This window comes from Pleurodeles waltl, chromosome 1_2, assembly GCF_031143425.1.
Source record: "Pleurodeles waltl isolate 20211129_DDA chromosome 1_2, aPleWal1.hap1.20221129, whole genome shotgun sequence".
NCBI classification, from domain to species: Eukaryota; Metazoa; Chordata; class Amphibia; order Caudata; family Salamandridae; genus Pleurodeles; species Pleurodeles waltl.
In genome coordinates this window covers 1,309,291,565-1,309,319,102 of record NC_090437.1, presented here as the reverse complement: position 1 = coordinate 1,309,319,102, position 27,538 = coordinate 1,309,291,565, and the positions used below count along the sequence as shown (strand labels likewise).

The 27,538-nt window shown below is 44.4% G+C and overlaps 1 protein-coding gene across 1 annotated transcript in view; it reads left to right on the top strand.

Moving 5' to 3' along the window:
* The window catches only part of RAB11FIP5 (RAB11 family interacting protein 5), a 199,281-nt gene that overhangs the window by 137,018 nt on the left and 34,725 nt on the right, over window positions 1-27,538 (top strand). The window contains exon 4 of the mRNA XM_069205596.1: window positions 9,272-12,055. Coding sequence (XP_069061697.1) covers window positions 9,272-12,055 — 2,784 coding nt within the window. The remainder of the gene's footprint in view (window positions 1-9,271; window positions 12,056-27,538) is intronic.

Below are 27,538 nucleotides of genomic sequence, written 5' to 3'. Positions count from 1 at the left end.
CAATACATGCCCAAAATATTACATTTCTCTCTCTGAACAAGCACTTTCTTTCCTCAGCATTGCACCATTGTCACACAATCGCCAACATTCTCCGCAAGGCAATATAACGCTAAAAAGTTATTTTGCTCATTTAACATGTTTTAGATGATCTTCTGAAAAGCTGAGATGACCTATGTCCGGCCAAATGCCATTCAACAGAATTGTACCACCAGAGGTCACAATAGCTGTGAAGTGCCTAGATGAGGGGTCCAAGATCACCTGGTGATGCTCAACCTTCAGATCTAATATTGTGTACCCTTTGGTCTGGCCCACTTAGATTTTGAGATCCTCCTTTCAGGGAAGTGGAACATTGTTCCATGGAGACTCTTAAAGTATTTTATCTGAATTAAAACTAATGGCAAAATCTTAGGTGACATTAACTAGTTTAATACCGTAATATAGCATGTCTTTACTAAAATTCCCAAAGTTGTCCCTATAGTGTACAGTTTATGCATAACAGGATTATGATTCTACTTGAGTTTCATAGTATGAGCATAATCTTTGAATGTACCCAAGCTTTCACTAAAATTCCCCAGAAATGCATGGATCCATTCACTTGTAATATCTTCTTCAGATAAGGAAACCTGAATTTTCTCCCCAAGTATAAAATTCGACCTTAACTCCGCTTGATACCACCACTCTGAAACACACAGGGCCTGATTTATATTTTGGCAGACAAGTTACTCCGTCAAAACGTGACTAATATCCCATCTACAGAAATACAAATCCCTTAGGATATAATGGAAAATATATTTTTGCGTATTGGATGTCCGTCACCTTTGTGGCAAAGTAACTCGTCCGCCAAAATATAAATCAGGATCATATTCTCTCCTTCGCAACACAAACCTTTCCTTTAAGGTGTTGGTCTTTAAAGCTGATCTTAGCCAAAAAGTAACCAACCAGGTCTATTTTATTGCTTTCATATCCAACCATCTTAATGTTTGGGGTCAGAAGCAATTTGTGCTAACAAATACTTTGAGATTTATCGTGCAAAATATTACTGATTCTGGCACCAAAGTCAACCAGTGCACTGCTAATCAGTATATCATATAATACTAAAAATAACTAGGAGGTCAATGTGTCCATATCCCCTTGTCCCACTTTTATTTCGGCATCTTCTCATTTCTTGATTTGGAGCACCTTAGATGCCGTTTCAATATCCAAAACAAATTCATTTATTTTCTTCCTCAATGCCTTGACTAGTAACGCATCTTACTTCCATCCTTCTGTCACTCCTGCATACCTTGTTAAAAGGTTCTACACAAGAATGGTTTCTGCACGCCTGCAAGCATGCTGGGCAACATCTGATATTCCCCAAATGAGAGAATGACCCACATTTGAAGCCTGCAGCATTTCTGACATTTTGTCTACCCGTCTATCTAGATTTGACATTGCTGATTTTTATTAATCATCTTAACTCCTATCCCTGGGAATTAATACATTTACAACATTGCAATGACTAAAAATCCAATAACCTCTCAATGAAATGTTTGGGAAATCGCAGGACAGAAATTCCAAGTCGAGATGTTGGGCAGATTAGGGGACGAGGCTTCTTAGGCAACCCTGTGCCCAGGTTCCAACGATTTTGTGGGCCATGTAAGGTTTTTGCCTTGATGGTGACCCTTCAATTTATACGGATTAAAACACCACCAACATTTTGTCATTTGGACCATAAATTATTTCTTGCCTGCTCCTCATGTAACCAAAAACAAAGCTTCTTCTACAAAACAAAACCCGGGCATATGGCCACAAGCCTGCTTTACACTTCCACATGCATTATCAAATCATTTGAAATGATGAGCAATTTCTGCGCCTTTCACATTTTGCTGTTGATTTCTGGGATCTACTGAATAGATGCAGCAATAAAACGAATGATACAATAAACAAACCTCTTACATTAACGTACACACAGTAGTTTCAGTATTCTTTTTATTTCCTGCATCAGGTCTCCCGCATGTATACATTAATTGGACACAACATGAATTGTCTATATAATGACTTCTATTCATGTGCCTGCAGTATCCATTGTTTCCTAATAGGCATTGTTTCAGGGCAGGTCTCTGGGCTTAATGTTTTTTTGCAGCTGAGAAACCAGACTGGGAAACTGACACCACACCGGTAGTTGCTCAGGTTGAAAGACCTCCACTTGTGCTCCATCACCATTCCTACTACTGGTAATGGTATTACTGCTGGGATGAGTGAAAGATCTAATTTATGGGAGCTTTACTGGTTTGATACCCCTCTTAGGAGTGTAGGACAAAAGGCTTGTTCCTGTCTAAACCACTGACACCAGCTGCGGACCTTCCCACTGCCCGATGAAGAGTAACCCGATCCCACTATGGGTCAGGGCCAGAAACATAGGAGGAGTAGTTGAGCAACGCAGAATACGCATCAGACATCTCTCAACGGGATGCAAGGTCATGGGATAAAAACATAGGTATAGGTCCAGAAGCACAACATGGAGACAACTTAATAACACATCACACCATCTTTGAGGTTGGCCTCCAGCCTGGAAGTATGAATTCACCAATATGCAGATGGTTCTGATAGCTCTACAGATCCCAAAATCTGTTTGGGGGGCATCAGCAATGCAAATACTTTCCTGCCCATTTGTGAGCACTTCAAACTATAGTCCTTCTCTTCAGCTGGGTTGAAAGTATTAAATCGTTTCACGTCTAACTCAACGGCCATCTCACTGAATATCTCCAACCTTGGACCCTTGAATTGCATCTTGCTAAAATCCAACAGTAAAATAAAATCACTGATTTCATCAGTCAATGGTGAAACATTTAGATTTTTCCAAAATTTATGGTAGAATCCCAGATCCAAAGTTGCTCCCCATAATGTATGTCCATCCCACTCCCCCTCGAACTAGTACTCTAGAAGCAAACCCGGTCTGCCCTTTGATATACTTCTCACTTTCCTGACTTTATCCCAGGTTTTAAACAAAATACTACACTCCGGATTTCTCCCACCCTCTGTTTTAGAAAAAATCAGACTATTCACTTTGTTAAATCCCATTTGACCTTCCTTCACAATACTCTACAGGTAAGTCCAAGTGTGTTATGCCATTATGTTAGGGTTTCTGCAAGCCCATGTGCAAGACAATATCACGTTTGAGGTTAGGGTTTTGCTTAGGAATATGTTGTAGATGTATTTTTTAGATTCTAAGGAAGAAGATGGCAACTGCTCATTAAATTGGACCATGCCCCCCAGACTCCTGCTCTGCAGGTAATGTGGTTTACTAAGCCGTTGTTTGCAAACTCTATAGGAACTTCGGTCAGTCTGGTCTCCAGAGGTATCGATGCTCCCAAAGTCTTCCTTCTAGGTGCTAGTTGCTTACTTTCACATTGACTGACTGTGAAGTGGAGGACTCTGCTAACACCTCCATGCTGAATTAATTTACCTCAATCTTACTTTGTACTGAATATGAAAAATCTTTTGCTTTTCGTCCTTCTTTGCTACAAGTAGATGTGTGTATTGTTTCCCCCAAGCCGCCTCTCTTCTCCTTTAAAAACATGTGGTTTTCAGTCATCCATTAATTTTTCCATATGAACTTGAGACCCCAAGAATGTCTGGATTGCAGCACTAGTTGTGCCTCAAACTTAGGGCTGAGCTGCGAGAGAGCCTTATTTTAAAAGGGTTGATTTGTATTTCATGTATTACCTTTCTGAAGCTTACAGACCTTGGGCAATTGGCAATGTGGGCAAAAGGGTGCACGGTAGTTAAGAATGGCTTGGTTAGCACAACTTCACTGTATCACAGTGCAGCCAGCTGTGGCCAGGTGTTTTTTAAAGAAACAGTGCTGCCCAACTCGAAGAAATCGTAGCTTGTTTAAGAAGCTGATACAATTGCTTTTCTTCGTTTGCAATTTGATGATGTTTGGGGTTGCGTTCAGTTGGCTCGCCCTATTGTCCGTAGACCAGTGGTTCCCAACCTTTTGACTTCTGTGGACCCCCACTTCATCATAACTGGAGCCCAGGGACCCCCACTGAATCTTTATTGGAATCCGGGGACCCCCCACTGAGTCATTACTGAAAGCAGGGGATCTAATCTGTTAATATTATTACATTTTCTAAGCAGTCGCGGACCCCCTGAGAAGGCTTCGCCGACCCCAAGGGGTCCCCGGACCACAGGTTGGGAACCACTGCCATAGACCATTTAGCCTTTGGCATCTCTGGGGGGGTCTTTGCTCAGGGGTATCAACCAGCCACCTCCCAGGCAGTCCTTTATAGTTAGTACCTGCGACAGGAGAGCTTGGACTGCACTGTAGGATATGGCAAGCCATCACTCTGAGCAGCAACAAACTAAGGTCTAGATAATTTGAGCTCAGTAGTGTTTGGCCTTTGTGGTGAGAGCTCCAAGACTTTGATCCATGTTTTGAAAACTACTAGGCCCTTGCACATGAAACCTGCCTATCGCCATATGAACAAAGTACAATAGGGAGTGCTCCATGGCGTACAAATCAGAACATCAAAGCGAAGTGTCGCGAAAGCTAGGACCTCATGTCCCAGGTAATTGAACATAAAACTCAATACTGGAGGGGTTTGTACAGGTAGATGGTTGGTGTGTCTGAGCAGGGAGAACATTCACTAAAGAACAAACAGAAACTAAGGCTTATGTTCAGGACTGGCTGAAGCAAAAGCACAGGTATAAAAATACCTGCAAAGTAGTTGGTGAACCGTGGAAAAGCCATAGTACCTCAATCAATAAACCTCTTATTTTATAGTTTTTGTGTTTAGCAGTACTTTTTCTTTCCACCACGGATGGAAAAACTGGAGATCTTCTAGTGATGGTTTGGTGTCTAGATTCAGACTCAAAAAAAAAAAAAATAGACTTGGTAAAAAGAGTCTATTTTCCAGCAAAAAAAATGCAACATTTCAGAAGTAGTTATGGGATTTAGATTAATCTTGCCAGGGGGAGTAGGGGTTGGTCGGCAAAGTTAACTGGCAATAGTCCTGTTTCTAACACTAACAGGAATGGTCTTAGAAGTCAATTAGCAGCTTTGTGTTTGAGCAAGACATTGGTAAGGGGATGGTCCAAAATCTCCCAAGGTGCAACGTTGTACCTTACTAGAAACCACAATAACACTTGAATCCTTTGTGAAATGGGCCCTCCAACAGCGACCCCTTATCTCCATTTGAAATCTTGGCAGTGTAGCCACTTTTGTCATTAACATATAATAATATAATTTATAAAGTGCATAGATACCTCATGGGAGGTACCCAGAGCTGGAAGCGGGTCTCCACACCCTCCATACCACTTTCAAACTCTTGAGCATGCAGGTCCAAAAAAACAAGTTTTAAGTTTGTTCCTAAAAAGATCTTCTGATTGCACCCGATGAACCAATCGGGGCAAAGGTCCCGCAGCTCTGGCGCCAAGTAATTGAAAGAACGCACTTTCTTAACCTGGGAACTGTTTGCCAGCAATTCCCTGCTGATCTTAAATTCCTCAATTTCATACGGTTTCACTAAAGATTGAAGGTAACCTGGACCTTTGTTGGCAAAAGCTTTGTGACATTAACACAAAGCTTTAAAAGAAGATCTCTGCTTTACTGGCAGCCAGTGTCGTTTCCTCGGCACAGCCACAATTGACGCACTCCTAGGTAAATTCAGTAGTAAGCATGCAGCAGAGTTTACGCACTCTGGAGTCTTTTGATCTGTGACTCAAATACGAATTATTGCAGTAATCTAGTCTTGATATAATCCAGGCCTGGATAACAGTTTTTGCAGACTCTGGCAACAGGCACAAGATTATACTCTGCATAGTCAAGTCACCTCAAGACATGTTATCATCAAGCTAAACATCAAGGTTCTTAACCTTGGGTTGGGGGGAGGAACTGTACCCTACTCCTGAGGGCACCATGCAGTAGACCATATATTTTCCTGATTGCCCAAGGTGAGAGCCTAGGTCTTCCCAGCGTTGAGCTTAAGGCAATTCAGGTCCATTCACCTAGCAACATCTGCAAGGCAGAGCCACAGGGCGGGGGCCCAATGAGCCGAATTCTGTGACAGCGTGATAAGCTGCGTATCATCCGCATATGAAATGAAATTCCATAGCACTCGATCTCCGCCAGCGGTTGCATGTACACACTAAACAGAGTTGGGCTCAAGGAAGAGCCATGTGAAAACCTTGCATCTGCCAACTCAATACAGCTGTTCGAAATAGGCCGGTTGGTCTTTAAAGCATCACAGAATTTAGATGATATCATTTTGGCCCACCGCAGTCTCGCGCCACATGAACCAGGTGCACGATCATTGGTCCCCTTCTCACACAAGACCTTGAAGGGAATCGCAAAGTGGTCGAACCAAATAAGTGGAGTAGGCTGCTTGGCTACTCTACCAACTAAGGTTGAAAAAAAAAATGGGATTCAGCACATGGCCTAATCTATGTGTAGGAGGAAGTTACATGTTGGGAAAGCTGCAAACCCTCCATAGGATTAGTAAACTGAAATAACGACTCTTGCCCTCAGTCACAAATAAATTACGCATGTTAGGCCCACCTGGTCCCCCTTTCTCTCGTAGACAACATAGAATATGTGTGTCTAGGGCCTGAATGGCCCAGCATCCACCGTACGAATGCAGCTGTAACATTATCAGGTTGTCGTCAAAGGCTTCTAGTGGGATGGAATGGCATAGGTTTGTGGGTTTAAATGACACTTCTATTAAAGTACAGAGTTTGTGCTATCTACTTGCAGCAGACACTTTGTGCAGCTCTTGTGTTAAGTGCACTGCTACCCTTGGCAGGAGGCCAGGAGTATATTCGATTGGGAAGCAACTTTCTCCATGAAGGTACTCAGGGTTGTTGCATATAGTTCTGTCGCAAGATCTTACCCAAGAATGTGACAGAATTTTATCTGAATGCAGAAGTACGCTTACTGCAACAGTAATTACAACTATGGGTTTTGCATGCAGGAAATGTCTTCTGAAGAGATTCGGGATCATTATTTATTTCCTTCAGTAAACAGACTGCTTATCTGTTTTGTTTTTTTAATTTATTTTTGGACATTCCTTTGCATCTACCATGTCCAAACAGATAGTGGGTTTATAAGTCTATTGCTGTCAAGCTATGAGAAATTGGCAGGTATTTTGATCCCATTGACCAATATTGCTGTTGGAGATTTTCAAGGCAGCAGCAGTGAGCCGGGAGGTGCTGCTGTGCTGGGGACCTCTTCACTGGTAGCTGTGCTAAGAACAAAGTGCTCAGTACTGAGTTCTGTATCCTGTGAAACTGGTTCATATGTCACTTGCTTTTAGTCTCTGCACAGATATATGTAGACAGTACTCTCCATGCTGGTTGGAAGCATCCTCGCTGCTTCGGATTCTCCCTGGCAGATCTTCCCCCGCAGTGGTTCGGTCCCAGGTCTGCTCTAGAGATCATCTTCTAATAAGAACTAACAATTACTCTGATTTCATACTTTGCACAATTTGTCCTACAGTTATTTTCAGTTGGTATGAATCTGCGTACTGACAGCCATTAACCGCATAATGGATCTGGACTGTGAAGATGGAAGTGTCTACGTAAACTCTGTTAGGGGAAATTATGAGAACTCCTCTTCGTAAGCTTTTTGTGCAGTCTCACAACCTGCAGAATCGTGTACCGGGTGATGGGACAAAGTGGAGGATCATGTTGAAGGACCATCAAGGAGTCGTGTCAATGCTAGCTTAAATGCCTCTGGACTCGGAATGACTTGAGAGGAGTCTCTCTGCCTCTAGCCAGGCATGCTGTTGGAGCTTGCTGCTCTGACACGAGAGCATCCTGCAAAAGAGGGCGGCTGAGTTTGGAACCAATAACCTGGGATTCGAGGCTCAACAACCTACCTGCTAGACCACCTTTATCCTTAATGCCCATCTTGTCTCCGATGTACCTCCCTACCTGCTCAATAGGGAAACTGGACAGGTCATGGCATTCTTTCCAGCAATGCCTAGAATCACATAACTGCTTCTTCTCAGTGGTGGAGAATCTATCCATTTGTGCATGAAGCACATGCTCCTGCAACATTAAACCATATATTTTATCCATGATGTCTTCCTACTGTCTTTTGGTGCTCCATTTTCCAAGACTACAGGGTGCTCATCTCAGAGGGAACATAGAAAGAATCCACCTTATGTGCTACATGTAGTGTGGATTGCTCAAACACGTACTGTTGGCGTCACTCTGAGAAGATGATTGGAATGGTGCAACTCGTGTAAGAACAGAGCTTGAGGACACCTTCTAGGAAGTTGCTGCTCATGATTTGGGGCACACCCTGATGTGCGGAGGGGCCATTTTTGCTCCGTTCTGCATGTGTCATTTATCCATTGAATAAATAACACACGTATGTAGTAAATAAATCTGATCAATGCTTACTCTGCTGGGTATTGTGTACCTCCTAGAATTTCTTTTCATTAGCGATTCATGCCTTCATAGTATTTTGTTCTTTAGTGAGTGTGAATATAGGACCGCTTGATGACACCCAACTGATGAGTATGTTTTTGAAGGGGAACCTAGATCTATAAAAATCAACATTTACATATCATATTGCTGTTAAAGAGGACACCCATTTACAACAAGTTCAGTACTGATAAGAGATTAAATTCTACCCACTTTGTTAGTCAAATGAGAATTTGACTTTGTTTTGTGAGCATTGTTCATAGTGAAGTTGTCCGCCATTTTAAGTGCCTTAAGTTGAATGCACTTAATTGTTTACTTGTATCACTAAATAATGATCACAAAATGGAGTGATAATGAAGGAAAATTCTATCAAATTAACAAAATAAGTTGTCTAGTCCCGCACCAGTTTAAACTTTGAAAGGAAGGAAAGTGTTGTGGTTTTCTAGAAAATGAACATCCCCTTTTAATACTGAGGAAGTGCTTTTCTTTGTGTGATGTATATAGATGTTGAGTTCTATATTATACAGCGTAATGCATATTTGCAGTACTGTGGCAGCACACTAACGTAGGGGACCATTTTGTCTTCCCTCCACAGCCTGGACGTGTCTCCTCAGGTAGAACCCAGCTCAGCTGCTTCTTCTCACTTTTCTCCTTCCTTCCCTGTGCAGTTTCCTCCTGTCGCTGTATTGTCCCATGTTAGCATGCCTCGCACTAACCTTTCTCCACCTGCTGAAGGTCTCCTTGGACACCTGTCTCCTACCAACCCATTCCTTGACTCTCTACAAAGCAACCCCTTCTTTGAGGACCTTCTTGCTGACAAGGTACTAAATTCTCCTTCACCTACTCACTTTCTCTGTAGTTTCCCCTCTGGGCCGAATGCTACTGTTGAAGCTGACAAAGAGGATCATACCACTGAGAAGTACAAGCCATCGCTGAGCTCAACCAGGCAGGCGGAGCAAATTGAAAACTTGTTTCCTAATGGTCAAAGTGCCAAACCGGCTTCGGAGCAACTTTCTGAATCTATGAGATCGAAGCTCTCTGCAGGGAGGGCATGTGAGTTAGAGGATCCATTTGATGCTTTTGCAACAAGTAGACTCCTGCCAGAATGCAAAGACAATGGATTATTCCTGCCTAAAAAAACAAATGAGAACTTAGTATGCTGTGACCCAAAAAACTTCACTTCAATTTCAAGTAGCACTATTAAATCGGACCATGTGGCAAAGGCAGAATCCAAGCCGGAGATGTTGAGAGCAATCACATTACAAACTAACAAAACATGCACTACAGTCCAAGACTCTTTGGTCAGATCATACGACGAGCAGGAAACTACGGCAAGCTTGACAGGTGAACTGCATGAGCTGAATATAACCGAAACATATTTGCACACTTCATTGTCTGAAAGTCCCCATCATCCCTCAAGAGACAATGGGACTGCCCCCGTACTGTCCGCAAGAATCAAAACCTCAGTGAAACCTGAAACTCTGTCTCCAATATCCCAGGCAGATAATTCTGATAATTGTAATACAAGAGAGACCTGCTTGGGAGCGAACACGAAAGAACAAGACACCAAGGTGTTCTCCACGGAACTGTCCATTAGCCCTCTAGAGAATGAGCCAGTCACCCGGAAGAGACCTGATGAAGATCAGTGCAATCTGAGTGACTGCACAGTTCCAAATGTGATGGTACCTTGCAGTCCAAATCCTTTACCAAATCTTTCCATATCTGCTAAGGAAGCTTTGGCCACTAAACCAGCAAATATATGTTTTGAGGGCAAATCTGAAAATAAAATTGCTGCTGTATCACCAAGAATATTGACTGAAAAAGTTGCTGTAATATCTGAAGATTCAAGTCGTCATGTTGTTGAAAGATTGGTAGTTGGCAAAGACCCTGGTTGTCATCCGGTTCGGAGAAGTGTAGGTGCCCTCACTAATGCCATTTTTGAAGATGAGAATGCAAGCACCCCACACAAAGTGCATTTAGGTACAAAAGAAAAGGTCCCATTTGTGTTTTCCAAGAATTCAAACATGGCATCTGATGTGTTCCCTCAAGAGGCACATTGCAGCAAAGAGCAGGAAGCTGAGAAGAGGATCAAAGATGGCACACCTGGCGCAGAAGCACAATTAAGAGAGGTTTTGGTGTCCCCTCCCAAACCTCCGAGGTGCTTTACTTCATTGGCTTCTGAAGGGAATCAAACTAAGACTGATATAACCCAACTAGTGAGCAGACAAGCGAAAGAAAGTGAGAGCCCAGCTGTAATGCAAGCTGAAGGCCCCAAGGAGACAATATGTGTTCAAAACAGTAAAACCATCAGTGGCGCAGTGTCCCTTGTGCCTCTGTGTCCAACAGCTTCTGCTGCTGTAATTGAGGAACAACCAAAACTCTTGGCCTCTTGTGATGTGAACTTTCAATTGGTCACAGAGGACCTTTGGGCTAATTTGAACAAAAGAGTTAATGAGTCCACAGTGCAGGACACCTTTAATGGGGAAAACATGTTAGGAACAAATGAGGTGCCAGAGGTTGAGCAGTTCAAGACTTGCCTTTTGGAATCCTCTCTAGACGGATTAGACCTTTTGGGTGTTAAAGAGAAATCGAGCAAATTGGATGGTGTGAAGTTAGGCCTTGCTTCCGCCTCAGTTGGTCAACACCCTTCAAAACAACTCAACAAAATTAACAATGGAAATCAGCAGATAATTCATCTTGACTTGTTAAGTTCACAGCCGTTGGCCAACGAAGAGAAGCAATCAGTTTCAGAAATGTCAAAGGTCATCGAGAAGAACCAAACTGGCAACTCAGGTTTACTTTTCTGGTCTGCCCTGGAGGAGCAGCTTCCTATGAACGAACTCTCTTATCCCCGCCACGTCAGTCATATCAAACCATTGGCACAGAGTGAACCATGGCCAATACAAGTAGCGCAGGAAGAGAGGTGGCCTGAGCCAGCGCTAAATGAGACTGTGTTGAAATCAATAAAGCAAAGTATTAAAACCCAAGTTCCTCCTTTTCATCATATTGTTTCTTCTCCGGGTCCTTCTCCAGACTGTAGCACAGGATCAGACCAGCAAGAGAAAATACAGCAACCTGAATCCATGCACACACAAGGGCTTTCCACAGAGTCTAGTTGGTCTGCAGACATGGTGGTGGACTTCAAGAATTCAGATTTTTGGAAATCTGATTTGACGGTTCCAAGCGTAGCAATGTGTGACCAAAAACCCACTGCAAATCCCTTTGTTGTTGGCAATCCACCCCTCCAAAGTCCCCAAAATCCTTTTGTGGAAGCGTCAATCCCTTCTGAAACATTCTTCGGAGAAGACTTGAGCTTCAGCCAGCTCCACCAAAGGGTTGCCCCACCAGGCCTTCAGGCTAGTAACACAGACTGTCAAGAATTGAAGACCCCTTTCATGCATGCCAGCCAGCCCTTGGCCTTCTCCACTCCGTTCCTTACGGCTGCAACTAACCTGAAGTCACTCGGTCTTCCTTCCCCCATCATCTGTCCTACAACTAGTGTGGTGCCAACGGCGACCACCCAGGCAGCGGCTCTCTCCTCCTGCTACACGCCGCCTTCCAGTGGTGCAAAACCTTCATCCCTTGCGGTTTTGCCCCAGGAGACACAGCCAGCTGAGAGACTGTATGTGCAGCAGAAAAGCAGGTGAGCATTCCAGCGGTAATAGGAATACTGTACAGTATGTAGTTCTGGAAAGTTTGAGTGGCACTTGTTTTGGTATTCAGTGAAGCTCCATATTACAGGCTCAAGCTACCAACAGCACTGCTCAGGTGTAAAGGACATCAGTCAATGGTGTCTCCACTGTAAGTGCTTACATGCTGATGCAGACTGCAATCATTTGAGTAAATTCATGCTGACCTGTGTGTTTTCACTGTTCTGTTACAATTTTATGCCAGAGCTTGTCCTGCACCCAATTTATAGTTTCAGGAGGAGTGTTGGTTAAGGGCGAACTGTTCTGACTAGTAGGCATGTATATTTGAATTTGTGCTAAGGGTCAGTCACCATAAACCACCCTTGCCTTCAGTCCAGGGTTTCCAGTTGATGGATGACTTAATTCCAAATTTGCACACCCATAACTTCCTATGAGGGTATTATATATCCCTTTAATTTTTTTTTGCCATGGATTGACCCCTAAACCAAGATTGCCACTATTCGACCCGAATTACATGATTGTGCTGTAATTCCCTGAACGATACTGAATCTGATTTAATTGCATGCGTACTCTGAATCCCTTCATCTTCCCCTGTTCCATTCCATAGTACACTGACCTCTGCATACTTAAGCAGCCGCAGGTTCAGCCTACGGTTTGGTACTGCGATCTGGCTGGATGTGGTGGAATTGGTTATTCAAACTCCCATGGCTTACCGCTTGAGGAGAAAGGCACAGGCCTGGGGCTCTAAGGTTTTAAAATGAAGTTAAAATGGATGGCCTAAATAGCATAATGTCAAAATGTCTGGAAAGGGTCTTTGGCTAATGCCATCCTAATCTGGGATAAGGCAGATGATCACTGAAACTGACACAGGGGGTGCCTTATCCACTGTTAGCCATTGACCCTTTTCCCAACATTCTGAGATACTATTTGGACCATCTGTTTTTACTTCCTTATTAATCCTTGAAGAAGCCCCAGACCTACACACTGCATGGGGTGAAACGTGTCAGCTGGTTACTGCCTACAAAAACTCACTAAGCACAGTAACAATGTGTTTGATGGCATTTGTGGCTTTAGATACACATGTTCTGCATATTTCTGCCAGCTAGTGTTGGGTTCGAAGTGTTACATGTTGTTGTTCTTTGAAGAAGCATTTTCAAGTTCTGGGTTCTAGTGACTCCCCTGTCTTGGTGATACTGCGCACGGGTATAGAGTCCTTTCTTAGATACTTTTCTCTTCGCCATCGGGTTCGGACGTGTGTATCTTTGCTCTGTATTAGTCTCCCTCAGATACAAAAATGTCCTTCTGTCTTATTTTTATTTGACGGTATTGTTCTTCCGATCACAAATTTTCACCTTTGTGTTAGTTCTTTCCAATTGTCTGTTCGAGTACTGACCGAGCACCTTTCAGTGCGGCCTCGCTCGTTTTCGGGCATTCCTCCACGGGACACAGAAGAGAATGTAGAGCTCATGGAATGGAAGCAGTTGCATTTCTGTTCTCTGTGCCATTCCAAATTCCCCCATGCCAACCATCAGATTATAATACATGCCTCTCCCTGATCACCAAGAGGCTACCTGTGATGCCTGTAAGTCTTTCAGATCAAAGAAGACCCTTCGGAACTGAAGAGCTCATAGGTTGGAGATGCATAAATCCCCAGAAGACACCCCGGACATCTTTTGGGAGGAGCACGCAGAGGAGGAACCCGAACAAGATGTCTTCTCTATTCAAGCCTCCAACTTTTATGTTCAGTTGGACATTGAAAGCCAAGAGGTGACATCAACGGCGCCAGTGAGTACTGTGACCCCTCCTGCCCACTCAGACTGTTAAAAGACCCTTTAACAAGGTTGCCAGACCACCACTGCTACCTGGCCATGGTCCGCTTTCTACTTCGGCTGCCCTGTGCTTAGGCTCGGCACCGATACCTAGCAAGACCATAAACCTCGTCTTTGGCATTGACATCAGCACCTTGGTCTGAACTACTTCTAGCAAACCTCCTGCACCAAGCACCTCGACCCTGACCAAACAGCCTCAACAGCGGCTTCGCTGCCGACAAAGGGTCACTGGCCGAAACCATCTGTGCTGAAAACAAAGATGACTTCTTCGGAGCACATTGACTCAAGTCAATCCTCTACTACGCCATCTCCAATTGAGCCTATAATGGAGACTATAGATGCTAAACAGTGCTGCTTCCATATACAGGAAGGTACAGGGCATATTATTGCTTCTCCCCATCACATTTGAGAGGAAGATATCCTTCCAAGAGGCTTCGGACACTTCACCATCTCCAAAAAAGGCCTCTATGGACAAGGCTGCCACTGGTTTGACTAAGCCGCCGCCTTCTAAACCACCTTCCTCAACACCTCCACTCCCTGCTTCTCCTTGTCCCCTCCTTGTTCTTCTTCCTCTCCTACTGCAGGCGACCTGACACCTCAGGGCTCACTTTTTTTGGGGGGGGGAGTATTTGGGTGGAACTCATAACGACCCAGACCCACGGGATGCATATGACCCTGATCCCATGATAAGTACAGGCCCAGATTTATACCCTGCAGGATCCTCCCCATCAGACGACTCTTCTACCTGCCAGCATGTCATAGCAAGGGCAGCTGCCTTTCATCATGTTCAGCTGCATAGGGATCCAATAGAACAGGATTTTCTCAACATCTAAAGAGTGACTACATACATCTCCCCGAACCCCAGACTCCACCTGTAGGGGGATGACTTCAAAATTTCCGCACACAATGGGTAAACATAACATGAGGCCAATGGGGGCCTTTCCATCATTCATGGTTATTGTCTGGCACTCACTACTACAACTCCAAACATTCCCCCTCGGTCTTAAGTTATCCCACGAACCTCTCACCCTTCTAAAAGACGAGGTACAGTCCCTGCTTCTCAAAGGCACCATAGACCCTGTACCATTACAATACCTGGGAACAGGAGTATACTCAATATACTTTCCCATCCCCCAAAAAGAATGGATCTCTCAGGCCTATTTTGGATCTCAGACCATTAAATCCCTGCACTCTATCAGAACACTTTCACATGGTGACTCTGCAAGATGTCATTCCCCTTCAACAAGGTGACTTTATGATGGCCCTAGACTTTTAAGAGGCCTATTTCCACAGCACCATACACCCTGCACACCGGAAATACCTAAGGCTCGTAGATGCAGGAAAATATTACCAATTCAAAGTCCTGACTTTCAGAGTCACTGCTGCTCCCAGAGTATTCACAAAGTGCTCGGCTGTAGTCGCGCACATCTCAGAAGTCAAAATATACATGTTTCCTTACGTAGCTGACTGGCTTATCAAAGCCAGCACACTACAGCAGTGTCAATCTTAGTCAAATCACAGTAAACCTGCTTCACACATTAGGGTTCACAATCCACTTTCTCAGATCCCATCTGCAGCCTCTTCAGGTTCAGCCCCATCTGGGAGTCCTTCTCAACGCAGAGTTGGTGTTAGCACATCCGAACCCGCCTGCTTTTAGAGTTTTCAGTCTCTCCTCTCCCAGTTCCAGGAGAGTCACACGTACACAGTCAGGACTATCATGCGCCTCTTGGGGATGATGGCATCCTGTATTGCTATTGGTTCCCATGCCAGACTCCACATGTGTCCCCTACAGCAGTGTCTGTCTCGTCAGCGGTCTCAGTCGCAGGGTGACCTGGAGGATCTAGTATTGTTACACTGCCATACTCACCGCTCACTGCAATAGTGGAACACCACCAACCTGTTGATAGGGTGGCCTTTCTGGGCCCTGTACTCATTCTGACCACAGATGAATCACTGATGGGTTGGGGCGCTCACCTTCAGGACCTCACAGTGCAGGGCCTCTGGGATTACAAGTCACCAGTCCATGCACATCAGTTACCTGGAGCTGTGGGCAGTGTTTCTAGTCCTGAAAACATTTCTTCCTCACCTGTCACACAAAGGATCTTCTCACACAGGATCAAGGACAGATAAGACATCCAGATGCCAAGTCACTCAATCTTGCGATACGGCTCCTTAAGTCATAGTTGGGTTACCTAGGATTGCCTCGGATGTATGGACGTTCTCATTAAATTTCTAGACCTACGATTAGAGCATGTTATGCAGTAAAATAGAAACATTTTGTTCACTACTGTCAAACCAAACACATTCACCCTATTAAGGCTACTGTCCAGGACGTTGCTTGCTTCATTTACAAATGCAAATTTAGCTTACACTTCTATTCGTCTACACCTTGCAGTGGTAGTTGCATGTTTACACAACAGACAACATACTTCCTTGTTCAAAATCCCAGCTATCAAAGCCTTCATGGAAAGCCTTGCATGACATTCCGCCTAGGGTACCTCAAGCACCATCCTGGAACCTTACTAGGCTCAGTGGTCCTCCTTTTGAGCCACTTCATTCATGCCCTGTTCAGTTCCTTTCCTGGAATGTGGCATTTTAGTCGCTATTGCATCACTGACGTGTTAGTGAGCTCCAGGCCTTAACGCTGGAAGAACCTTTCTTCCAAATACACAGACAAGGTGGTTCTTTGTACAAATCCGAAGTTCCTACCCAAATTGGTTTCTCAATTGCATATCAATCAATCCATTGAGTTGCCACTTTTTTTTTTTTTTTCCTGCAACCTGACTCCGTTGCAGAAGAAGATTTCTACACTCTAGATGTCAAACGAGCTCTCATGTACTACATTGATAGGACCAAAGACTTTAGGAAAACTAAACAGCTCTTTTTCTCTACCTCTTAAAGGTAATCCAATTTCTATGTAAAGGCAAAAAGACAGTTGCCTATGACTCCTAGAGCACATTCTACAAGGAGAAAAGGAGCCACTATGGCCTTCTTAGGAAACATTCCTTTAGCTGACATTTTACAAAGCACTACTTGGTCTACACCACATACATTCACAAAGTGTTATTGTGTAGATGTGCTAGCACATCAGCAAGCCAGCGTTGGACAGGCTGTGCTAAGAACACTTTCAAACAACTGCAACTCCCATAGGCTAGCCACTACTTTCATGGAAGGACTGCCTTACAGTCTGTGCAGAGCATGTGTATCTACAGCTGCACATGCCATCAAACGTAGAATGTCACTTACCCAGTAAGCATCTTTCTGTGGCATGTAGTGATGTAGATTCACATGCGCCCTCCCTCTTCTCTGGACGCCTGTGGCTGTTCCAGTTACTTTATATTTGCACATATGTAGATACGCTTGTATGGACTTCTTTCTCTATACTCCTTCCTTTTTTTTTTTTTTCTTTTCCCCCCTACCCGCCTGTGGGAAAACAGTGTAACAAAGGACTCCATGCCCATGCGCAGTATCACCGAGAAGGAGTCACCACTCGATCCTGTGAATTGAAAATGCTTCTTTGAAGAAAAACTACATGTAACACTCCAAACCAAACAGTAGATGGCAGGAGTATGCAGAGCATGTGAATCTACAGCACTACATGCCACGAGCAGATGCATAGTGGGTAAGTAACATTTTCCTTTGAGATCATCAAGGACCACGAATAATAAACTACTTCACTACAAAATTATGCTTTATGAACTATTGTATTCACTTTAACTAAATTATAACATTGGATCTACATTCCATTTATGACTAACCCATACCATAATTCACTGTTCTTTATTCCACTGTGGATTTTAGGGGGTATAATCCACCTATAGGTTAGTTTTATTAGAATACGATTCTTGTCCCCGTCGAAGGTGGCATAGACTCCCTAAATCATGCTCCTACCCCTTCTGGCACCCGTAACTGCTCACACTGCACCTTCTGGTTTTTCCATGGACCTATTTTCCCAGTGAAGACCTGGCAGAATCTATCCAGGAAAAAGTACCTATGATGCTGGAGCTCTGCACATTAAGATTTCTAGAGTAATTTCCCAGAAAACAGACAGACCACTCCCCATAATTTCCATACCCTGTGGTGTCAGTAATTCCGGATATGGCATTACTGTATTAGTTTTCCCAAGCATCTTTTAACGAGGCTTCTACGTATGGTTGGGTCTGCTCTTGATACTGTTACACCACACCAAGCCAGAGTTGATCAGTGCCCAAATGAATATCTTAAATAGCTTAAGATTGATTATCGCAAGCATAGATTGGAATAGATGAAGCATAATGTGTAGGGTCATAATTAGAAGCCATAAATTAATCTAGAACCAAGCAATGTTACTAAAAGGTGCAAGGAACCCATATTTAGAATTATTTTCTGTCAAGTTCTGCATCTGACCACCAAAATATGCAGGGTTTATCCCAACTGAATTTCAGATCAGTGGTATCCGACCCCAATAGAGAGGAGGGGGGTACGGAGAGACTACTGGGTGTCCGCCTTGAAGCAGGGGGGTACGCAGAGACTACTGGGCTGACTCTTTAATCTAAATACTTCAAGCGGAATACTCCGTAGAGTAGGTCACAGGTACAATCTGCACACTGGTGCTCTGGCTGCTGCGCGTTGGATCCTACCCCCACTTCACCCATCCTCTTAGGTGTACTTTCCCCTCCACCTTAGTAATTGTAGGGAAGGTGTTTGACTGGGTTTTAGCATATTTCATTGCCATTTTCAAGACTCTGGTGAAGATTACCCCTTAGTTTGGTTTGTATTGCTCAGTTACTAAGTCCCCTTTTCAATGGTTTCACTGCACTAGGGTGGGAGTATTTTCCGAGTGCCTGGTTTCCGCTTCTGGGAGTAGATGGTCCATCTGTAAGTACAACCCCTGTTCCAACAGAGGGCTGCAGACAGCTGTGACCTCTGATGTCCTCACAGGCAGAAGGTTGCTCTAAACTACAAAGGTCTCTAGTGGATGGTCCTGCTCCTAGGTTTTAAATGTGGTGTAGCAGTTGGGCAACCAAGGGTCAAAGGTCATAGCAGAGAGCAAAGTCTTCTCCTTCAGCAGCGGTCTACCTCAGGTGCAGTTCTTGATGTCCGTGGTTCAGTCTGCCTCTGTCACAGTCTGTTGGTGGCAGCGCAATCTGCCTTGGCTACAGTTCATAGTTGTAATGGCACAGTCCACACCAGGCATGGTGGGAATTTGTAGTGGCAAAGTTGGCCTCTGTTATCATTTTTGCATAAAGTGGGGATGACCACTGCCATCTTGCTCACAACCACTTAGCACAGAGGGATTGCCCCCACGCACTTTAGGACAAGTAGTTCGCTCTTTGGTCTTTCTGGGGCAGACGCACACATCACAAGGGGCCAGCTATTTTTGGCGCTCTCAGCACAGGCACACCTTAAAGGTTGGCAGGTTTCTTCCCTCTTTCAGAAGGCAGATAGGTTTCTAGGCGCTTCAGATCGTAGGAACAGCTTCATCCATCCAGGCAAGTCTTAAGGTGATGGTCCCCTCACCTCTGAGAATCTCACTATCGGGCAGACACCGGCTGTGGTTGCACAGCAGTTCTTGGAGTACTCTGTGGGATACTTTCTTCCTTGAAACAGGAACAACAAATGGGTCAGTGGCTCCTACTTTTATATAGTAAAAGCAAACAGGAGATGAGGACTCCATTTTCCAAACCAGTTAGAGGTGTTTCTCATTTCAAGTGTAATTTCCAGGCTGCTCTCCAGACACCACCTTTGTGTAAAGTGATACTTCTCTCCGCAGAGTAGTCTCCAGCCTGGAGCACCCTCGACAAAGGGACAAAGAGGTCTGGGTTAGCGCATAAAAGTGGAACATTACAGAAGTGGGCTCTACACCTGTGACACTGAAAGGTCTGATCACAGCTAATGATTTGCATACACGACACGCTGCCACAGTCACTACACATGATTAACCCATGGCTTCACGTCCACTGTCAATGAAATGAGCACTCTTGGTGCCCCTCTCCAGGTCCCAAGATGGCACCAAAACCGCATGCATCTCAAGTTAAAGGCCTAGGCCTGTGAGCACACAGGCAGTGTGGAGCCAGGGCCAAAATAAAAAAACCAGGATACCAGATACTCAGACGCACACTCAAGCCAGGGAAACACAACTGTACACCTTGCAGGGACCTTTATGGTCCCAACGAGCGTTAAATACAAAATCTCCTGCAGTTGAGGGAAAATGGATATGAATTGAGGTAGCTGCAAATCAACCTGGAGAGAGTAGGATAAGGCACAAATCTAGCTTAAGTTGAAAGTAGTGCTGTACACGCATTGGGGGTTCAGAAAGAGAAGGGCAGACAAAAGGGAGAGATGAAGCGGGAAGAATGGAGGTTTATAATATGGAGGCAGGGGTTCAGAAAGGAAGGTTTCTCTGGTGGGAGGAGGTTGCAGAGGTGCTGCAGGTAAGAAGGGATTGCAACACTTCCAGAGTGGTCCAGCAACAGGATGTGTACAGTGTGACAAGATTGTGCTTCAAGATGTTTTTCATTTCATCTTAATCTCTTTACAAAGTGAAGAAGGAATGGACTTTGTCTGCCTGGACAGGGATGGCATCCTAGATCTCTAGAGAATAGTAGATGACTGTCTGGCACCTAGACGTCTTCCTACTGCATTGCCTGGTTTTCATTTTAGTGATGATGCACGCTCTACCAGAGGCACAAACGTGGCCACCAGGTATAGTTGGGTGCGATGGTTGACTGACTTGTGGACACTGCAGTAGGCTTTGAATGTGATTTTGGGTGTGCGCTAGAGCCAGTTAAGTTATCTGAAGGGTTGGAGTGCTCGTGACACACTTGACAGTCTTTACAGTGATCTCCTGCACTGAGATCGCTCTTCAGTAGTCGGTGGTTCATGCACCTCTCGGGACACCTACTAGTGAAACATGGCCCACCATAAAGGAGGGATGGCACCAAAATCTGTGTTTTTTGTGAAGTATGCTTCAGAAAAGAAAGGCTTCGCTCTGCCGAGTCTGTAGGGGATCAGGTGCAAACTTTGCATCTTACATCTATGGATAACCTGTCCCCAACATAGTAGGCCTAGCCAAATAATTCCCTCTACCTTTGCTTGTCATTCTGGTGTTAAAAAGGGATTTCACTAATTTCACTAGTTTTAAATCACACATACAATCTATTTTGGGGAAGGGAAGGTGCCAGGGAGGAGGGGGATGTTTGGAGGTCAGGGGCTTGGGGGTGGGGGGAGGGGGGGCACAGTATTAAATTTGATGGCCGTGTAAAGACCTAACTCTGGTGGCTGCAAACACAGCAAGAATTGGAGGTGGTGCCTCGATACTGCATGTGCAATCCTCTCACGAGTAGCCCAGTCCCTTCGGGTGTGGTGGTGAGGCTCCGCTGTACATTTGTGGGATCGCAGCAATGTTGGAAGAGTGACAGGTGGATTGTGGAGGAGGACATGACAGTATGGTGGGCTTAACTTCCTGCTCTCACCCCATTTGTGGAAAGACGATGGGCCATGGCCTACAGGGTTTACCCATGCTCTCTGGCGCGTCAGGAAACTATGCCCTTCAAAGAAAAAAAAATGTATTGGCGCGAGGAAAGAGCAACTTTTTATGGGTCGCTGAGCCTAGCGCAAAAGGTGCACAATGGTTTATATCCTGGTGGCTATGAAGATGTAAAAGTCGGTTTCTCCAGGGAGAAGTCCAAATAAAGCAGATTCTAAAAGACTTTTAAAGTGCCGCACCTAGAATAGAAAACAAGATTTCAGAGCTGGAAGGAACAGAAGAGGAAAGCAGGGGTAGAATATCTGCGAAAGTGGAAGAGGTTGCGTCCATAAACAACCATGTAAGTGACTGAGGGCTCCTCACAGACTCGCACAGTTCTCCAAAGGCACCAGAGGTTTGGCAGCTGTGCAGTGGCATCCATATCCAATCTGGAGATTAAGGTGGAACACTCAGAAGGTGAAAACACTTTGTATCCTGGGACTACCAGTCCAGCTGCAAATTCCAGCTTTGAAGAAGGAGATGCAGCATTTCATACAATGCAAATGTTGGTATTGAATGGAGCTATGTCTCCTAAAGTCAAAGTATTTAAAGCTACCTGGCTGCCTCCTAGAAGCACAGCAGGGAAAATAGGGGTAGATGCACGATGTTGGTAGAGCTGGCTGACACTGGTCAGGGTGAAATGGTAACTAAGGCAGCAGCAAGGAATGTTCCCAGTTTTATCACTTATTTAATGTAAGGAGGTAGACCAGTGTTGGACTATGGGGGGCAATCCTTACCACAGTAAAAAAAAAAAAAAAAAAAATACTTGAAGTTTTTTAGTGCCAGGACATGTAAACCTTAATAACACGTCCTACTTTTAAATACCATACACCCTGTCCATTGAGCTTTCAGGGCCTATCTTGGGGGTGGTAATACAAAGAGTACACTGTTTCTGAAAGAAAGATGCACAGGTTCAAGAAGAGGCACTTTTGTCAGAAGCAAGAGCCCTCACACACCCAATGGGTGTCATGCTTCATCTTAGGGCAGCTCCTCGTTAGGCCAGCGCTGCAATGCCTAACGGGCCCCACAAGGGGGCACTTTACCAGAGATCTTTTCAAATCAAGTGTGTGCCGTGAGACAAAGTAGAACTACATTGAAGTCTACCCTCAAAAAGAAAAGCTGGAGAAAGAGAAAACTTAAAATTGGTTCTGGAGTCTCCAAACAACCAAATTTAATTGGTATAGAGACTCTAGGTCAAGACTAAAAACAAAGGAGAGTGGAAACGGAATAAGGTTCCACCACTCAGCAACCAAACACAGCCTAAACAGGGTAAATATCCTTAAGGCTGGTACACGGTCAACATGTTTCGTGCCCTGGGTGTCTCTACAGACAAGTGGCGCTTCCTCAGGACCAAAGAATATAAATCCTAGGCTTTTAAACACAAAATAATTACTTACATAACGGACTATTCTATGCTATAGTCTATGTAGGGGGAACCTGTCAGAAAAAACAAACACATCATCGTTTGAACGAGGTGACACATAAGCATTGAATGACATCACCCCATATTGTGAAGCACACTGTGTAGGTTGTGCTACAAACGAACACACTATGGGACACCAACCACCATGACAAATGAAGAAATGGGGGAGAGGATTCCAAATGCTTACCCTCCCATATTGAGGATGAGGCTCCTTGGGACACAGCGGCCCTTTAGGGCTAACGTAGAACTGCAGAAGTCATATGAATAGTGTAATAAAAAGCACATAACGCTGATCACACAATAAATTGAAGACAAGGTAAAGGATGACATTTATCCCGTCTACCACGGCAGGTTATCAAATATGTCACTGCGGTAAACATGAGGAAAAAGAAGGCATATTTCATAATCCACTAACAGTATACTAGTGCAAGGATGGTAAGAGGCAAAGCCTAGCTCAGTAACCTTTCGAATAGCCGCATCCAACGTAATGTGAACTGCCAAAGTCAAGCAAGGACTACTGAGGACAGTGGTCAACCCCGAACTACAAAAACTAGCTGAGGCTGTACTCTCGCCTAATATTAGATAGAGGTAACTGGTCAGACATGCCAGACTAGTGAACCCACCACCCAAAGTGGGGCATCAGTGGTTATCCAACAGTATACAGCATCGTATATACTATTGCCAGAAACACTCACTGAATCACTTAGTGGTGTTATCAATAGCTAAAGGAGCGCGCAAATAGGATCGCTCCTGTCTCAGACGGGACGGTTAGATTGCAAAAAACTTACTTTACTATCACCGTCCCTCGCCGTGGACCTACCCGGCAGCCGCGCTCCCGGTGGAGGTGACCTATGAGTATTTAAAAGGAAGGCTTAGTCTTTGCAAAACGTTTATTTTAGCAGGTCGAAATGGCAGTTTAAAACCTCACTGCAGGAGCAATGGTAGGCCTGGGATATGTTATGTTAGGGAGTTACTTTAGTTGGTGGCACAATGCCACAGTCCATTAGTAGCTTTTAGAGTGCACACTGTGTCAAACTTGAGCTTAATGACTGTAGAAAAATGCAGGTAGCTGAGAACGAGATCATTGCCAAAGGTTTGGAGAAAAGATGCTCTTGGCAGATCCTGAGGATGTATGTGAATATCTTGCCTCTGAAGGGATTGCCTGATGGGAAAAGAAGTCAACCAGAGACTTTACCTCGAAAGGAGTGGGTATGGGGCGGCCGTTCTTTACAAGCTCTGTCTGAAGTTATTCCCCATACATAGACCATTAGGGGCATGATCACCTTTAAATGATGAAAGTCTGCAACAGTTGTCATTAATGTTTATGTTCAAATTCAGTTCACTTGTCTTTATATAGCAAATAGCTACCCGACCTGGCCTCTCGGCGCTAGTTGCAGCAAACTCTGGAATACCTGCATGAAACTTTGGCTAAAACCCACGCTTCAGAAAATGTGGGTTTTGAGAAGTTTTCTGAATCAGACTTCTGAGGGAGGTGAAAGGGTGTTCCAAAGCTTGGAAACAATGATCAGCAAAGGAGTGGTCACCACTTTATGCTCCTTTAATCTTGGGCACCAACAGGAGCACTTGACTGTTTGATTGAAGAGACCTCCCTGGGACATAGGAGTGAAGTAGGTTCTGGATGAGGAGTGGGCCTGTCCCATGGATGGCTCGATGCGCAATGCATAGAGCCTTGAAATAAATTCTTTTGAACCAGAAGCCAGTGTAGGGCAACTAGGGCTGGTTTGGCTAATTGGTGTTGAGGTATTTTGTGAAGGACTCTGGCTGCGGCATGGACCACCTGAAGTCTTCATCATGTACTTTGGACTCTATAAGTAAAGGGAGTTACCTTAGTCAATACGTGAGTTTATCAGACCATGTACCACTATCCTCCTACTGGATTGTGGTAAGATATAGAAGAACTTTCTGAGGAATCTCACGAGTCCAAAACAGGATCCTGCCGGTTTTCTGGCCTGTATTTCCATTGTAAGTTTGTCATCTGTCCAGAAACCCAGACTTTGTACTGCGTGGCAGGCTCAGGTAATTCTCCTAGTTGTTCTGGCCACGGCAGTTCCAGACAACTTGACCTGTTGTTTCCGACTGCAAGTACCTCCGTTTTGTCACTGCTGAGTTTCAAACTGCTTGTCAACATCCAGTCTGTGACTTAAGTCATGAATTAAGTTGAGTGGAGGTTCGGCTGGCATAGGTGTAAGGGCCATGATGATTTGTGTATCATCTGCATATGACACCAAGGCAAGACCGTGTGACCGTACAACTTCTGCTAGGAGGCGTACGTACAGATTAAAAAGTGTGGAAGTTCAGTGAGGAGTCCTGTGGGACTCCACACTGAGGGTGGACAGTTGAGTACAGTGAACCTTCACACGCCTGCAAGCTCTTGCTTCCCAGGAAGGCTTCCAGCCACTTAATGGCATCCCAGTGAAATGGTGTCCTAAAGTTCTCATTCCTCATTGTCACTCCATGAAGTGCACTGTAAGTCTGGTCCAAATAGGAAATTTTCTCTCCATTTGGATTTTTTGACCTAGAATTTGAAAATTAATTGTGCTTTTATTTGTGACCACTGTCAGGCCCGTAAGCATGTTTGAATGAGGAGTTCTATATGCAGGCTGTTCTGACTGAGCTACACCTGTAATAAAAAATATTTAAACCTACATAAAAGGAAACCGGTTGAAATATGAAACAATTTGGAAGGTTTTTACCATTCAGCACTGGGTCAGTGCTAGGCTTTGTATCTTGTAAGGTATCAGTTGAGGTTCTTGTAGATTGAAACGCTAACGGTACTGGTCCAAATAAAGAGGTAGGATCATGCTAACTACTGTCGTCAAAGTACTATCATGTAAAAGTCTAGCAAGGGTCCCTGAAAGCAGTCCACAACCTCACTCAAGTGACGACTAAACGTCCTCCATCCTCACTTAAGTAGGACTTGAGTATCATTAGCCTGACACTTAAGAGTCAAAACCTTTAAACTGATTAGAGTGACGGTCTTTGTTAGGAAATGCTACACTTCCAATAGCCTTACTCTTGTGCCCTTCAGCATCCTTGAAATCTAGGGGTCTGGACTGAATTATCACAAACTTACTCCCTCCACCCCCTGCTGACAGATCTTACTTCATTGCTGTATTTGTTTTAATTTAATCTGAAAGCCCAGCTCCCTTTACTTTGAGTTGCTCATTCGCCTCATTAGAAAGCTTTTGAAATACATTTTATTATATTCAGTCTGAAATCGCATGATGCCACCAGGAGAGCTGCACTTGTTGCAAATGGGAATCGCATTTTTTTCCCCCCAGTCTATTTTCGGTATGAAAAAGATCACAACATAGAGCACAACTATAAACCAACTCATCAGATCATTGAACACTCTAACCCGTCACTTCCGACCCTCCACTGTATTGTGCGATTCTCAACAGCGCTCGACTGTGTTGCCTCATCTTCTGTTCGTCTGCTGCATTCGTGTCCGAGGTGTCTCATAGATTACCTCTATAATCATTCCAGTGTCCCCAGGTTTTCCTATTTCCGGGGGGGAGCCTTGGCTTCATAGACCATCCGTTCGGCCAACATGCACCAGTCCATGTCGTGTTTCCAGCTGTGGCATATGTTCCGCTCCCCACATTTTGGCGATATTACGTTTTGCATTGGTCAGGCCCAACGTCGCCCATATTCGGTTCTTACTCAGTAATTGTTTGCCCCTCCCATGCATTCAGGAGACGCCATTTTGCCGTTGGGGCGAGGGAGGGTCCTCACACTTCATTAAGACATTTAAGCAAATGGACAGTCTCAGCCGCAGATACATGGATCCCCAGCAACTCCAGTCATGTTCTCCACCATAAGCATGTTGGAAGTCTTAAGATTCAGGGCGGCTGAAGATCCTTGTTCTTGGGTCTAACGCTATGGAACTCCCTCCCCGCCACCCTACGAGACGGTGACTCCTTGGAATCAGAAAAATAGAACTACCACTAGTTGCCCCTTTTCTCTCTTGCCTTCTGCAAGCCCTTGTCTTGCTTCTCGCCATATCTCCCAGCTTTCCCCCGATGCCTTGCTCTCGCTTCTACACCTGCGCTGTATAATAAAACAAAGTTTATGAACTAAATGGGCATCTGAAATGGCCCTGTCCTTCAGCATCATACTATACGGTCAGCGTTTTTGGAGGTGCTTCGCTTTAAATAACTAAATTGAACCCAGCGTCTCCAGTGCCTAGAAACTCATATGGTTGCCTCCATGATAACGTAGGACCTCAAACGCACATGGGAATGTAAGACGTTAAGTGCAATATAAAAACTCAATAAAAAAAAATAAAAAAATGTTGCTTAAGTCATTTTACAGGGCAGGAATCCAGTTGCATTCAGCTGCTCTCCCAGTTGGTCCAATTGAATCATACGCAACTGACTAAACTCTCTTTAAAAGCGCTTGGTGAATTTTAAAAAACATTTTATAAGCTATTGTCAGCAAGCATTTCACACAGCTAGAAAGTCAAAGTGATCTTATTAGACTTTGCTTCTGAAGCTGAAATTTCTTAAGCCACTCTGAGAATTTTTCTATGCTTCCATAAGATAAAAAAATATAAATTCCAGTGATTCAAAGATGTTTTTGTAGCACATGTACTCTGTTTTATAATCTGCGTACATCCGCCATTACCACCATCTCTGCTCTCTTGACTTTGCAGTACGCCTTGAATGAAAGAGCCAGTACTGCGTACATGATCAAA